At 43.5% G+C, this 14,778-nt stretch overlaps 1 protein-coding gene across 1 annotated transcript; it reads left to right on the forward strand.

Moving 5' to 3' along the window:
• Positions 1-2,690: 2,690 nt before the first annotated feature.
• On the forward strand, positions 2,691-3,817 carry LOC121062217. The gene is made up of 2 exons (XM_040541954.1): positions 2,691-2,723; positions 2,882-3,817. Exon 2 carries the CDS (start codon positions 2,972-2,974, stop codon positions 3,815-3,817), a length of 846 nt encoding a protein of 281 aa, XP_040397888.1. The 5' UTR covers positions 2,691-2,723; positions 2,882-2,971.
• The last annotated feature ends 10,961 nt before the right edge of the window (positions 3,818-14,778 follow it).

Below are 14,778 nucleotides of genomic sequence, written 5' to 3' on the forward strand. Positions count from 1 at the left end.
GCTGCAACAGAACTCCTTTTAACTTTATTCCCTGCTCTGCACAGAATAAAATGCAACCCTTTAACCATAGCTTTTAAGATTTCATGTATATGCTTCCCTATATTCTCTGCTCTTTTTGGAACTACTAAATAACAGCAATACTACAAATGGCCTCTGGCATTCCCTTGAAATTTATTGTCATTCAGTGTCAAAACCTAATTTCCCTCTGCCTCTCTCACTTAGATCCATAAATTTGCAAATCTTTCATTCCCTCTCTAGGTATATGAAATCTAAATGAGTTCATTATTTTTATGAACCAAACCAAACCAAAACCAAAACCAAAAAACCGAACCAAAACAGAAAAACAAAACAAAACAAATATCCCCCCCAAAACAAACAAACAAACAAACAAATAAACACCACTTTTCCAGCTGAAAGATATGTTAAACTCTGTTCAGTTATACTGGGACAGTTTAAGTTTTAATGTATTATGTTTATTTTCATTAAAAATTTCCATGTTTTCTTCTTGTTTTCCACTGTTTTGTATTTACTTTCTGTTCCAGCACTCATCTGCCTCCAATTGTGAACGTTCCTTCTGCTCTATTTTATTCTGTGGAATAGGCCACAAAACTCGATTCAGAATACATGCATGTCTTTCTTCAGTGATTTGACAGAATTAAAAAGAGATTTATTATTTAACTATATATATGATTGCACAGGAAGAATTCTAAATATTAAAAAAATTAGTCCACTTGCTATTCAGATGTAGGTGTTTGTATGCTTGTTTTAAATATATAATTTGATTTAATCTCTATTGATGCCCATAGAAACTTTCCATTTAAGTGCTCTGTAATCCACATTTACAAATAAACAGAAAATCCTACTTCTACATAGTAGGATTTATATTTCAGTCAAATTTTAAATACACACTGTATTACACTGAAACAGCTTTTTCCTTTCTCTCCAAAATTTGGCCTATAATGTCTGATTCATGGTTGTCCATTCTGCCTGTCTAACCCAAGTTTCACTTTTTTTTTTTTTTTTTTTTTTTCTTTGTGATAACTTACATCTATTGACTACAGAGTGCATTGTCCTTGACATCTGATTAGGGAGCAAGAATAACCTTTGAAAGCCAGACTGGCTTCAATTTGATGCCTTCTGTACTTAGCAGAGACCATGTTTATTTTTTTCACTAAATCCTTCTCTCCTGCCCTCCTGCCTGCATTGGCCATAACCATTTTACAGCCTTTCTGGAACTCATTTTCCTGTTTTATCATTGCATATCTTCCATCAGTTTTATGTTACTCTCTGTGAGGATGCTCTGAGCTTGCACAGCGAACGTGTGGATAGGCCATATTGGATCAGGAAGCCACACCAAAACGTACTGATCTAATCTGACTCTTGTGCATCTCAAACCTCCTGTTAGAGGAGAACATGGCACACAAGGCCTTAAATTTCATTAAAACGTGTCCTTCTACCCTCCCTTCCTCATATGTATGTGTTTATATATTAAAATAGAATAAATCATTTACTTTTAATGTGCACGCCTGCATTTTATCTGTACTGCATAATTAGACTATTGACATAATTTAAGTGCCTGTTCTGTCTGAATACTCTTTGAGTAAAAAATTAGTTATGTTTTTACCAAATCCATGATGGAAGTTCCATTCTACATTTCTATATAGGGAAAAAACTGATGCACAACAGCAGCTGGGAGAGAGGGGTGAGAGCCAGCCCTGTAGCTCGCAAGGGCAGTGCAACAGGACGGCAGGAGGTGCTCCAGGCACGCAGCAGCAGTTCCCCTGTGGCCTGTGGAGAGGCCCCTGGTGGAGCAGGCTGTCCCCCTGCAGCCCATGGGTCCCACATGGAGCAGATCTCCATGCTGCAGCCTGTGGAGGAGCACCCAGTAGAGCAGGTGGATGTGGCCTGGAGGAGGCTGCGGCCCATGGACAGTCCCTGCTGGAGCAGGCCCCGGGCCGGAGCTGCAGCCCGTGGAGAGGAGCGCATGCAGGAGCAGAGGGTCTGGGGGGAGCTGCCGCCCATGGGGGATCTGTGCTGGTCAGTTTGCTTCTGGGGGATGGATGGACCCCGTGGTACAGAGCCATGTGGGAGCAGTTCTTGAAGAGCTGCTGCCTGTGGGCAGCCCCTGCAGGCTGAGTTCGGGAAGGATGGCATCCCGTGGAAGGGACCCTACGTGGAGCAGGGGCAGAGAGATGATAGGACAGCCTTCTGGAGTATCAACCATTCATTTCATTTCTATGTTGCTGCTAGTTACTGGCCTCCCAAGAGAAGTCCTGTGTCTGATCCCCACTCTCTTAGCATGCTTGTTCAACCAATTTGCAACCCACTTAATGGTAAATCATGGTGAAAAAAATTAAAGAAAAAAGTCACATCAAAACACCAACCCAACCCAACAGTGTTTGTAACATGTGGGGCAAAGTGCTCCAGGCCCTGTTGGGGCAGATGGCCCATGGTGACATCACTGAGCGATGGGCTGTGACCTCGCAGCCCTTGCTGCTTATCTTGGGGCGCCAGCAGAGGCCACGTCAGCCTAGCTCGTGGCTGGACTCCTGCTGAGCGTGTGCGCGAGGCTCGGAGCATCGAGCAAGGCTTTGGTGGAGCCGTGCTGTGGGGCCGCTGGCAGCTGTTCTCAGTGCCTGTCCCCACAGTCATTGCCCGTGTTTCCCCGGCCCTGCCTGTCTCAGGCAGCTGGGGCCCCACGGGACAAGCTCGCAGCAGCTCAGGTGAGCTGTGTGGGGACACGTGGCCCGGGGCAGCCCACAGGGGGCACGGGATGGCCCAGCCGTGGTGTTGGGGAGGGTTTCTGCTGAGGTGCCAGAGGGGGCATTGCCTCTGCTCACCCTGGCACAGTGAGTGACCTTGGCCTCTCTCCCTTGTGCAGATTCAGACAGCCTTTGGCAGCTGCAGCGCCGGGCAGGGGAGCAGTTTCTTCACCTCAGCTCTCCCCAGCCCACTGTAGAGCCCGGTGGCCATGGTTGTGCCATCAGACTGGACCTGCCCAGCCTGTGGGGAAGGTCGGGACGATGTTGCCTATGTGACCCCCTGTCTCCACCGGCTGTGCTATGGCTGTGCCCTGCGGTGGGCAAGGAAGAATCCAAGGTGCCCCTTCTGCAGGGAGACAATCAAAACCATCAAGTACTCGGTGAGGTCGGCCGATGATTACCTGGAGTGTGCTGCCCCAGAGCCTTCAGAGCACTTGGCTGAGGAGCAGCAGGATGATCAGGAGGCTGTGGAGCTGGTGCCCAGGGCTCCTGAGCTCAGCTTCCCACCTGAGGTCTGGGCAGCCTTCTTCCGCGAGCACCCAGAAAACGTCGAGCCCCTGCTTGCGTGGCTGCAGCAGGAGCTGGAGACAATCTCCGGCTCCGAGTGGTGGGAGGTGGCTGCAGGTCTGAGCACGGTGATCGGCTTCCTGTGCGTCTACGGGCTCGACGAGGAGGGCTTGGTGCGGGCGCTGCAGCCTTGCCTCAAAAACCAGACGCTGCCTTTCGTGGTGCAGCTCATCACTGCCGCTGTGGAGCTGTGCAGCACAGAGATCCGCCAGCTGCGTGACCGCCAGGACACCCATGCTGCAGGGAGCCAGGAGGACAGCCCCGCGGCTGCCTACAGCCACGCCACCTCTCCAGGGGGGATTCGTGCCCCTGCCACCACAGAAGAGGAGGAGGCACCTGAGGAGCCAGGGCAGGCAGCAGCAAGTCCCTCTGCCCAGAGCAGGGACTGCTTGCCTGGGGGGCGCCGGCGTGCCCCGAAGAGGAGGGCCAGCAGCAGCCTCCAGGACTCTCCCCAGCCCCGCAAGAGGCCGCCCCGGCGGCGGCACTAGGCGGGCACCCCACGGCTGGCAGCATCACATCTGAAAATAAAGAAATGTTACTGAAAGAGTCTCTCTCTTATTGACAGTGCAGACATTGCTGCTGTCCATACCCATGCTGGTTTCACAGAATCACAGAATCATAGAACTGCAGGGGTTGGAACGGACCTCGAGATGTCATCGGGTCCAACCCCGCTGCCAAAGCAGGTTCCCTAGAACAAATTGCACAGCTAGGCATGCAGATGGGCCTTGAATACGTCCAGAGAAGGAGACTCCACAGCCTCCCTGGGCAGCCTGTTCCAGTGCTCTGTCACCCTCACCGTGAAGAAGTTCTTTCACATATTCGTGCGGAACTTCCTGTGCTCCATTTTGTGGCCATTGCCCCTTGTCCTGTCCCTACAAACCACTGAAAAGAGGTTTGCCATATCCTGTTGTTTCCCACACTTCAGGTATTTATAAACATTGATAGGATCCCCCCTCGGTCTTCTTTTCTGAAGGCTAAACAGACCCAGGTCTCTCAGCCTTTCTTCATAGGGAAGATGCTCCAGGCCCCGTATCATCTTTGTGGCCCTCCGCTGGACTATCTCCAGGAGATCCCTGTCTTTTTTGTAGTGGGGAGCCCAGAACTGGACACAGTACTCCAGGTGAGGCCTGACCAGGGCAGAGTAGAGGGGGAGGATCACCTTCCTTGACCTGCTGGTCACGCTCCTTTTAATGCATGCCAGGATCCCATTGGCCTTCTCGGCCACCAGGTGGTGCAGCCTGTGGAGAGGAGCCCACGCAGGAGCAGGGGGTCTGGGGGGGCTGCCACCTGTGGGGACCCGTGCTGGAGCAGTTTGCTCCTGGGGGATGGATGGACCCCGTGGTACGGAGCCACGTGGGAGCAGTTCTTGAGGAGCTGCTGCCTGTGGGCAGCCCCTGCAGGCTCAGTTTGGGAAGGATGGCATCCCGTAGGAGGGATCCCATGTGGAGCAAGGGCAGAGAGTGACTGTGAAGGAGCGGCGGAGACGAAGCGTCAGGGACTGACCGCAGCCCCCATTCCCTGTTGAGGCTGGATGAGGGGAAGGTGGCTTTAGTTTGCTTTTAGTTTCTCACTGTTCTATTCTGCTATTCATAGGCAGTAAATTCTATTATTCTCCCTATGCTGAGTCTGTTTTGCCTGTGGTAGTAATTGGTGAGTGATCTCCCAGACCTTGTCTCAACCCTTGAGCCCTTTCCATTGTCTTTTCTCAACCTTTTCCTCTGAGGGAGAGGTGTGAGAGAGTGGTTGTGGTGCAGTTTACATGCCCAGTAGGGTAAAACTACCACAACAGGAACAGTCCAGGAATACTGGTTTTGAAGGTATGACTTTTTGCAGGTGAATGAAAATATGTATAAGGAATCAAAGAAAACATTGATGAGCAAATTCAGGAACTGATTATGGAAATTTCTGGGATATAAACACTTCTGAGAGTGTTTGCTTGTTTGCTTTATTAATAATCCATGAAAACCTGACATTTATTTCCCACTATCACACTGTTTGCTCTGTCATTGTCTTTTAGAGATGTATTGATAAAAAGCTGTACCATATTTAAAAATGCTGTTCAGCTCCTTCATTAAATATTGTGTGCTACTATCTTTCTGCTTAAGGGAAAAAACGTACACCCATTAAAAGCATTCAGCAATTCCAGCTAAAATAAGAAATATTTTGTGGAGCCGTATTAAGTGGCTTATAACAGATTTAGTTATCAGCCAGCTTCTCAGAAGCAGATTGGCTATTACAGGTGACAAAAGAACTAAAATTGAAATACTTATCATACTCTTGGCACTGAGGTTTCAGCAAGCAGACTGACTGTAACTATGCAGCCTTATTTTCCAGACGGAGGCTGGCTGTGCCTAACAGTGCTCTGGGAAGGAGTGAGGTGGATTCTACATCCAAACTGTGCATCCTTTGATCTGCTAGGCTGTTAGTCCTTCTTTCAGCTGGCAACAGGACCATGAAGGTTCTACACATAATGAAATGCCCCTTCCCTGGAAGTGTTTAAGGCCAGGTTGGGTGGGGCTTTGAGCAACTGGTCTAGAGAAAGGTGTTCCTGCCCATGGCAGGGGGGTGGAACTGAATGGTCTTTATGGTCCCTTCCAACCCAAACCAGTCTATGATTCTGTGATTCTATGATTCTGTGATTCCATCAAATAAAATATTAAACTGAGCTATCTTTGTATTTTCCTGCTTTGCTATTTTTTCACAATTTTTTTTTTTTTTTTTTTTTTTTTTTTTTTTTTTTTTTTTTTAGCTCTCTCTTCCAAGTTGCTTCCAGTGGGTTAGTTGTATGTTTTCTTGACAGGAGGCCATTGAAATTGTTAAAGTTAGGCAAATTGCAAGAAAATAAACTGATAATCAAACATGGAGAGCTAGACAGTGCAGCACAATTCCAGTGGAGAAACTTTTATTTCTTTGCTTTCTTCTTTTAAAATCTTTTTGCACAAAGAACTGTGGACCATTGAGGAATTATGAGGTAAGTAGGAGGTACAGATGGACAAAACCATGCTATCACAGAGCAGGTGTCTAAGTCTGGTTTGTGTTACCTGGCTGCTTCTGCAAGGATATGTGCAGCTGGGCCTTCTCTGGGCTCGTCACCAGGGCTGAAAACTGCTTCCAAACATCTGGCCAGGCTGTCCTGTAGGTGCCTGTCTTCCAAGCATCTTTCTTTTGTGAAGGAAGAGGAAAGGCTGAATGAGCTGCTGGATGACCTCATGCATTCCTTAACTATGAACTCAGAATGCAATTTTAATAGCTTTTTTTTTTTTTTTGCTTTTTTTTTTTTTTCTCCCTGTTTAGTGTTCTAGGAAGAAAACAATGTGCAAATACATTTTTTTTTGCCTCTACAGTTGGGAGATAAAAGCTGTTAATTTTTTTCATTCCTTACTGTCTTACTGTTGCACAAAACCCGCTTCAAATCCAAAATGCAAGCAAGAAAACAATGAAACAATCCCCCCTTGAAGCCAGCAAACTATTCAAATTCTCAAAAAGCAGAATGGTGGGATTTCTTTTCCTTTCTTTCCTTCTCCTTCTTCTTCTTCTTCTTCTTCTTCTTCTTCTTCTTCTTCTTCTTCTTCTCCTTCTCCTTCTCCTTCTCCTTCTCCTTCTCCTTCTCCTTCTCCTTCTCCTTCTCCTTCTCCTTCTCCTTCTCCTTCTCCTTCTCCTTCTCCTTCTCCTTCTCCTTCTCCTTCTCCTTCTCCTTCTCCTTCTCCTTCTCCTTCTTTCTTCTTTCTTCTTTCTTTGTTTGTTTCATTTGTTGCATTTACTTTTGTTCTTGAGTGCTTATATGACTGTTTAAGTCCATACTGTAGTTTGACTGTCTGGTTTCTGACAGTTAGATGTGAAAATAACATACATTTGCAGGAAGCTAAATGAAATCTATTAATAATTGCTTGGAGTTGATTTGTAAGGGGAAGCATTATGCTGCCAACAATAAGTGGACAACTTGTGCAGATAATAGTTCAGGGACACTACAATCCCTATGTGCACCGGGTTGGTAGCAGCAGGTGTCTGCTAGTGAGACACCTTGTCAGGCAGGACTTATTTCTTTTCCCTGGGCATTACTTCAGAGATCCAGGCTACACATTGTGCTCATGTGTGTATGATTGGTTTTGAAAAACTCCATTATTCTGACATTAGTGACAGTGCACTTCATTCTGCCAATGTATAGCTTTTAGAAGCAAACTTGTTTTGTGTAAGTACACAGATGAAGCTTTCACATTGTCTGTATTCCCTAATTGAAAAAAGCTTTGTGATGAATGAGAGAGGCAGCAAGATTCTTTATGTCACCACGAAGTAGGTAATATTGTTCGAATGACAGCAAAGACCACTGTCAACATATAAAGTCTACAATGCTTCTGGAAGGACCTCAGAGTACAAATGTTCACATGGAAATGTTATTCAATATATGTTGTCTTAACAAACAAGGACACTTTAACAATTTTATTTTACTTGTGATAACTGGTTGTTTTTTCAGACTGATAGCTGAAAATATTTTTTTTTCTTAAATTTTGAATCCTCTTGGCTTTATTAATACATTGACTAGCCCCCACAGAGAAAACGGGAAAAAAAGAAATAGAAAACTTTAACCCAAGTATTTTCTCAGGGAGGAGGGCAGGTGAGGGGCATTACTCTGTCTGTGTTGCTAAATTTTTCAGGATATATTTTGCTCCAGTCAGATGGACCTGGTTTGCAGATTTCTGGATTTTCTATATCATCCAGCAAACCTGTTTCAGATGACTTTGTCTGTGACATTAAAGCAAACTAATAAGCATTAAACCCACATCATGCTTTCTGAACTTGCAAGCACAGTGCAATGGTCTTTCTTTCTTAAAGAATCAAATCTGGTTTTATTTATGATCATGCTCATGTAATAGCTCATCCTCTACAAGATACTACATACCTCCCATTGGTAGTTAGAATTTATTCTATTACATATAAGTGCTTTCCTTAAAGAGGACTCTACTTAAAGTGCTTTGTTTATTTCTTATTACAGCAAGGGGATGATCAGATGAAGGTTTATTAAGAGCTAGAACAGACTCACTTTAAATTAGAAAAGGATAGCATAGGTTCCTGAAGTGAATGCATAAATATGTATGTGTGTTTATGCATATATATGCATGTATAGATATATACGCATATATGCACAGATATCTGCATAAAAAATAAGCACAGAAGAGATGTGGAATTTGAAGAAGGAAGTTAGTTAACAAATATGACAGGGACATTTCAGAGTTTGAAAAGGTGCTGTCACTTGGCTAGCATGCTGTTATTTTTCCATGTGTGATTTAGAGGGTATTAGAAAATTAATCCTGTAATAGGGATTAGATGCTAAACCATTGAAATGAAAAGAGAAGAGGAAATAATCCTGACTGGCCATTTTTATGTAGAAGAGATGAACAGCTGCCTCCCCACCCTTGTGACTGGCCGGCTAGCATCTTGGCAAGCTGCATCACCTCGCACTTTGCAGTTTCATGCAATGTTTTATGAAGTGACAGGAGATTTGTTGGGTGGAAATCCTGTCTACTATTAACTTTGCTGATCTAGTTTACACCCCTGTCTCCTTTACATTAACATCACCATTTTATCACTCCAGCTGACTGGTGGAAAATCCTGAAGACAGTGAAACGAATGGTTAAACTTAGTGCCCTCTTCACTCTTAACCTCAGCTAACTCAGAATTTCAACTTCAGTTTCTTATAGGAACCATTGCCTATATTTCATACTGTTTATATGGAATGTTATGAAAAAATCTTCCTTCACTCAGAGAAATTAAACTTTTTCAGATACTGTATCTTACAGCATATTCTTTCATTTGTTTTGCTCACTGAGTAGATTTTCTTTAACTAAAACCACATCTTTGCACAGGGTCATATTAGAGGATATCAGAAACCTTCTGCCCTTGTGCTGAAAACTTATTACGGTCAGCATTCTTCTAAAGAATAAGAAATGTTCTCATAAAGTCACCAAACCGTCCTTATGATGAATAATTTGAGAAGCCATTCCAGTCACATACCACTGAAAGACTATGCTCAAATCAGGCTTTTGCCCTTACTGAGAGAAGATGAGGGAGTACCTGAGAGCTTTGGCCTTCTTAAAGAAGTCACAGCTCCATCGAGTGCTTGGAAAATGAAACAGCAGAAAGTTCCTAATCATTCATTTAAAAGCCTGTCTTCTGTACATGGGTGGGTAACACTATCATAGCAAGGAGTTATGTAAGCAAGGTGAACATATCTGCTAACTCTGGAACTCAGTGCAGCTTTATTGGCACCAGATAATGCATTAAGAAAAGAGAGACAACCTGCACTTGCCCTTTGCATCTCTTAAAATACATGTGCCCTGAGTTTTATAAAGACAGTGGAGCATTTTGTGTGTTGTTCCCAAGATCTCTTTACCAAATTCAAGTGAAGGATAGATGTTGCTTTACAGAAGCAATACCATTAGTTGAATCTCTAATAGAAATGCGTATTTGTGAGAAAAACTCAGGTTGATCGAAAAAAAATATTCAATGCTAACACGTTTCATTAAAGCAAAACATTTTTGATAGAGCAATAGGATCCCATGTTAAAATTCCAGCAGTGTGACTTTGCTAGCTAGATATTTCTGCAGCCCTACTCCCATAGTTTCAAACTGGGCATTTCTCTGTCTCAAAAGCTCTTTGTATGGTTGAACTTACCCCAGAATCACTGGCAGAGGATATTCATTATGCTTGTGTCTCAGCAACAGTTCCTAGAGGCTCACTGAGAGTAAGTGCCAGATTTGGCACCCAGGACAGTGCAACCCTGGATGTGGACTGGGGGACGAAAAGCTGGAAAACAGCCCCATGGAAAAGGTTCTGGGCAATCTGGTTGATGGCAATTTGAGTATGAGTCAGCAGTGTGCCCTGGCAGCCAAAAGAGACAACCTTACCCTGGGGTGCATCAAGCATGGCATTTTGGAAGGGATTGGAGGGAAGGGATTGTCCCACTCTGCTCTGTGCTGGTGCAGCCTCCCTTCCTGTGGTTTTGGATGCCACGGTATAAAAAGGCTGTAAAACTATTAGAGGTGTCCAAAGGAGGATTACAAAGATAGTGAAGGGTCTAGAGGAGAAGATGTATGAGGAGCGGCTGAGATCCCTTGGTTTGTTCAGCCCAGAGCAGAGCAGGCTGAGGGGAGGCCTCATGGCAGCCTGCAGCTCCCTCATGAGGGGAGCAGAGGGGCAGACGCTGAGCTCTGCTCTCTGGGGACAGTGACAGGACCCGAGGGAAGGGCATGGAGCTGGGACAGGGGAGGGTCAGGCTGGGTGTTAGGAAAAGGTTCTGCACCCAGAGGTTGGTCGGGCATTGGGAGAGGCTCCCCAGGGTTGTGGTCATGGCACTTAGCTGCCAGAGTTTAAGAAGCATTTGGACAACGCTCTCAGACACATGGATTGATTTTTAGGTAGTCCTGTATGGAGGCAGGAGTTGGACTTGATTCTTGTGGGTCCCTTCCAACTCAGGATTTTCTATGATACTGCAATTCTATGATGCACATTTAGGTGAGTGGTGACACTCCGTAAGTAGTGCAGAAGCTCCACGTACTCTGGTTTAATTTAGGCAAAGGGCAGTTGTGACATTAGCACTGGAAAGTTTAAACTGCCATTTGTAAAACTAAAGGGGACTGGACATCAGCAGATATCAGAGATATTCCACAACTGTCTTGAATGACAACAGTTGAGACTGCATGGGAATGCTTGTGGCAGTGGTGAATATCCTCCTTTCCAAAAAAACATCATATATTTGAGGGTTGGGAAGGTTTTGCTTTCATGTGTTTGGTATTTCTAAGCTCAGCTTTGAAAGCCATCCAGTCAAATTCACTTATCTTGAAGACTCTGTCATCCATTCTGTGATGCTTTTCCTGCCCTCTGCAGCAGAAACAAATCTTCATTATCGCATATTATTTAATACATATCCAAGATAAAATCTTGTTGAAGGGAACGTGCCACGCATTTTGCAGCTTGATTTGTGTTTTCAAGGTATCCTTTTAACCTTGGGCATTTTCAGAGGCATAGCAGATGTATTGGCAGTGTCACTCTTGGAACAGTGCTATACCCTTTTCGAAGATGAAAGACGCTAATGGGCCAGTGTGTAGATTTAAGACACAAAGACTGTCATAGACTTTATTAAAACAATGGATTGCAGCAAGCTCAGATCCCAAGGCTCAAGAGAAAATGTGGTCAAACCTCTCTAGGCATAAACATATTGAAGATAATGGTTGTAGATGTCTAAAGCCTGATAGGTCAGAGCGAACACAGCAGATAAAGCAAGGATTTGCCTTGGTCTAGGACAGAGAAGCTGTTAACTGGAATTTATGTTTGTTAAAAAATAAAAAAAAAAAAATCAGAATGGAGAATTACCAGTAAGAACTTGAAATGAAATTATCATTATTTTTTTCCTTGATCAAATGAATTCCTCCAGAGAAACCATCTGATGGGAAGATTCTGAAATGCATAGGCTACGTTATATTTTCCATGTTACTTGTACATTCCACCTCACTTATATCTAACAGGTGACGATGGCATAGTTCAGGCATGATTGTTTTCCTTCAGTTTGTCCTTTAGGACAGGGCTTTTGGTGTGTACAGTGAGCTGTTTGTCAGAGTTGACAGTGGATTTGCTTTGTTTTTCATGGTTTGCTTTGATACTTTGAGGTCATTGTTATGTCTTTCAGGAGGGCAGGAAGTTCTGAGAAATTACTTATATGGGTGCCACTGAGATTTAAGCATACTACCTAGGTATATATGTACATGTTTCACATGAGGATCATAGTACTGACAAAAGTAATATGGCAGTGATAGAATCAGTAGCAACAAAGGAAGCCTCTCTTACACCTATGTTAAAGTACAAGCCTATACCATACAGACTAAACACATTTAAAAAAAAAAAAAAGATACTAGAAAATATAGTAAGCCATAGGACTCTGATGGTTATTTTGCTATTGATTTCTTAGGAAAGAAGCGCAGACACTTTGCTGATAGTGTCAGCTTAAAATCTTAAAAAGACAGACACATTTGGAGGGTGACTCTGGAGATATTGACATTATTATCTAAGCCTATCATTTGGGTCTTTAATGAAGTGTGCTATTGAAAATAAACCAGGCAGTGGTCACTGAAAAGTCTGCTTTTAAATTGTTTGTGGTCTTGGTTTGATTTTAAAATGCATTTGCATCTGCAGTAGATAACAGTTGGGCTGTCAAAATTTCTGGAAAAAGCTGCTGTTACCCGGATAGTATTGTTGAAGGTATTTACAATCATCATTTTTCCAAGAATTTGTTTAATTAAAGTACTTTTAAGAGTTCATGAAAATTATTTTTACAAGAAGTCAAAACCATGTGGCTCAGACTTCTGTTTCAATTGCCAGCACTTCACAACACTCTGAATAAGGTCCACTTTCCACCTTCGAACCACGCTGTGGTGTTCTGTGCTACAGGTAGCAGAGTGTGCACCCGTGTCACTGGTTCCATGTGGGAAATGCAACTCCCCACTACCACACTCTGACTTGCCTTGGAATGAAAATGGTTCCTTGTTAGAAACTGTATTGATTTCATGTGTTTCCATCCCTCCAGAGGAACTGCAGGAGCCAGGAGCCAGGGCACTGTTTAGATGAAGAACACCTCTTTTTTTTTTTTTTTTTTTTTTTTTTTCTTTCTTCCCCATTCAATGATGAGTGTTGTGGCAGATTTTTTTTTGTGGGTATTAACTGCAAATACTGGTCTACTTTCTTCTTACTGCTGCTTCATTTCAGTACCAACCTCAGAAATCAGAATCATGCCTCTGTTGTTTTGTAACAGTTAAAAGAGAGCAAGCACTGTTAATACTCTACAGAGATTATGGTACCTACCACAGACATTTAAAAAATATATATATATATATATATATAATTTTATTATTATTTACTGTTTAATACTATTTGATCCGGAAATTAATATTCACAGAAGATTTTTCTAAGTTATCTAACAAATAGATTAACTGTAAAAGAGCTTCCACCACCTGTCAGATGTGTACTGTGAGGGTGACAGAGCACTGAACTGTTTGCCCAGAGAGGTTGTGGAGTCTCCTTCTCTGGAGATATTCAAAACCCGCCTGGATGCCATCTTGCACAACGTGCTCTAGGTGATCCTGCTGGGCAGGGAGGTTGGACTAGATGATCCTCAGAGGTCCCTTCCAACCTCAACCATTCTAAGATTCTGTGGTTCAGTGATTCTGTGTTTGTCTGAATAGATCTTACAGGTCACTCGCTTGGAAACAGAAAAACAAACAAACAAAAACAATGACAAAAACAAAAACAAACAACCAACCAACCAAACAAAAAGCTGTGAACTTCTGCCTATTTAGGAATCACTTAAGGATAATAACAACTTTTCCCTTTTCAGGCTACAGGAATCATGGGCTGTTAAAACCCAAAAAAACGAAATGAAAATCTTTAGGTTTTCCAGCCTACTTGTAAATAGCCAGATAATGTGTATAGGTTTTACTAGAAGTCTCTGAAGGGCTGTGTTTGTGGTATTAGGCACTGAACACATGCCTATCAAGAGACAGCCTGGTCCTGAGGAGTTTATTGACTTCAGCTTAGCAATGGAAAGACAAAAGGAGGGAGAAGATAAACATCATTATTTGTACTTTGCATGGTAGGGGACTGAGGCAGAGAGAGTAAACATCTTCCTGGCCTATAGACTCAGTTAACCCTGTTTTACGGGGGTCACATCTCCTGTCTTGTTTCTTTCAAATGGCAAGTGCCAGGTGGGACAGAAACCACAACCTCCTTCCAGGTGATCACTAACCAAAGCTGGGGGGACAGGAGTAGATCTCTGGCTGCTCCCTGAGCAAATCCACCAGTTACACCTATCTAACTGTGAGCTTTGAGAGGTTTTCCAAAGTGCTTTTGAAAGGTGGCACTCAGCAAATAAACCAGGAACAAAAACTGGTTGTCCTTTAATGATTTCAAAGATGAGTCTGAAAGTCGGGATGCTTCCAGGCAAGCTTTGCTATTTTGTTGTTGTTGTCCTCAGCAACTCCCAGACAAACCAATTTGTTGAAAAAACTTTGGCTTCCCTTGTAGGGAACACTCCCATTATAGAGTGTTGTTGAGAAAGTAAATGCATTAGCAATGCTGATATATAACTCCGCCTAAGACTATAAGAATAACAAGAGAGAGAAATTACCCAGTTAATAACCTCCCATGCTTAAACATCCTGCTCTGTTTGTGTTTTATGCTTTTTTTTCCCCCCCTAAAGTTTCTTTGTAAAACACAGCACCATCACCTATTTCCGTTATTAACTTTCTATTGCTACAAAGTTCTTTCTGTTTGTTACAGTGACATTGCTACCCGAGCCTGAGATTTCCCACACAATTGCATCATTGCTCTCCAGCACACTAATGTAGAACTGGGAGCAGGAAAAACCACTTTTGAAACAGAAGGAGAAACAATGATGTAGAACAAG

This window comes from Cygnus olor, chromosome Z (assembly GCF_009769625.2).
Source record: "Cygnus olor isolate bCygOlo1 chromosome Z, bCygOlo1.pri.v2, whole genome shotgun sequence".
Classification (NCBI taxonomy): domain Eukaryota; kingdom Metazoa; phylum Chordata; class Aves; order Anseriformes; family Anatidae; genus Cygnus; species Cygnus olor.

Excerpts from the sequence above, each read along its gene's own strand:
- LOC121062217 (XM_040541954.1), top strand. The coding sequence starts at position 2,972 with ATGGTTGTGCCATCAGACTGGACCTGCCCAGCCTGTGGGGAAGGTCGG.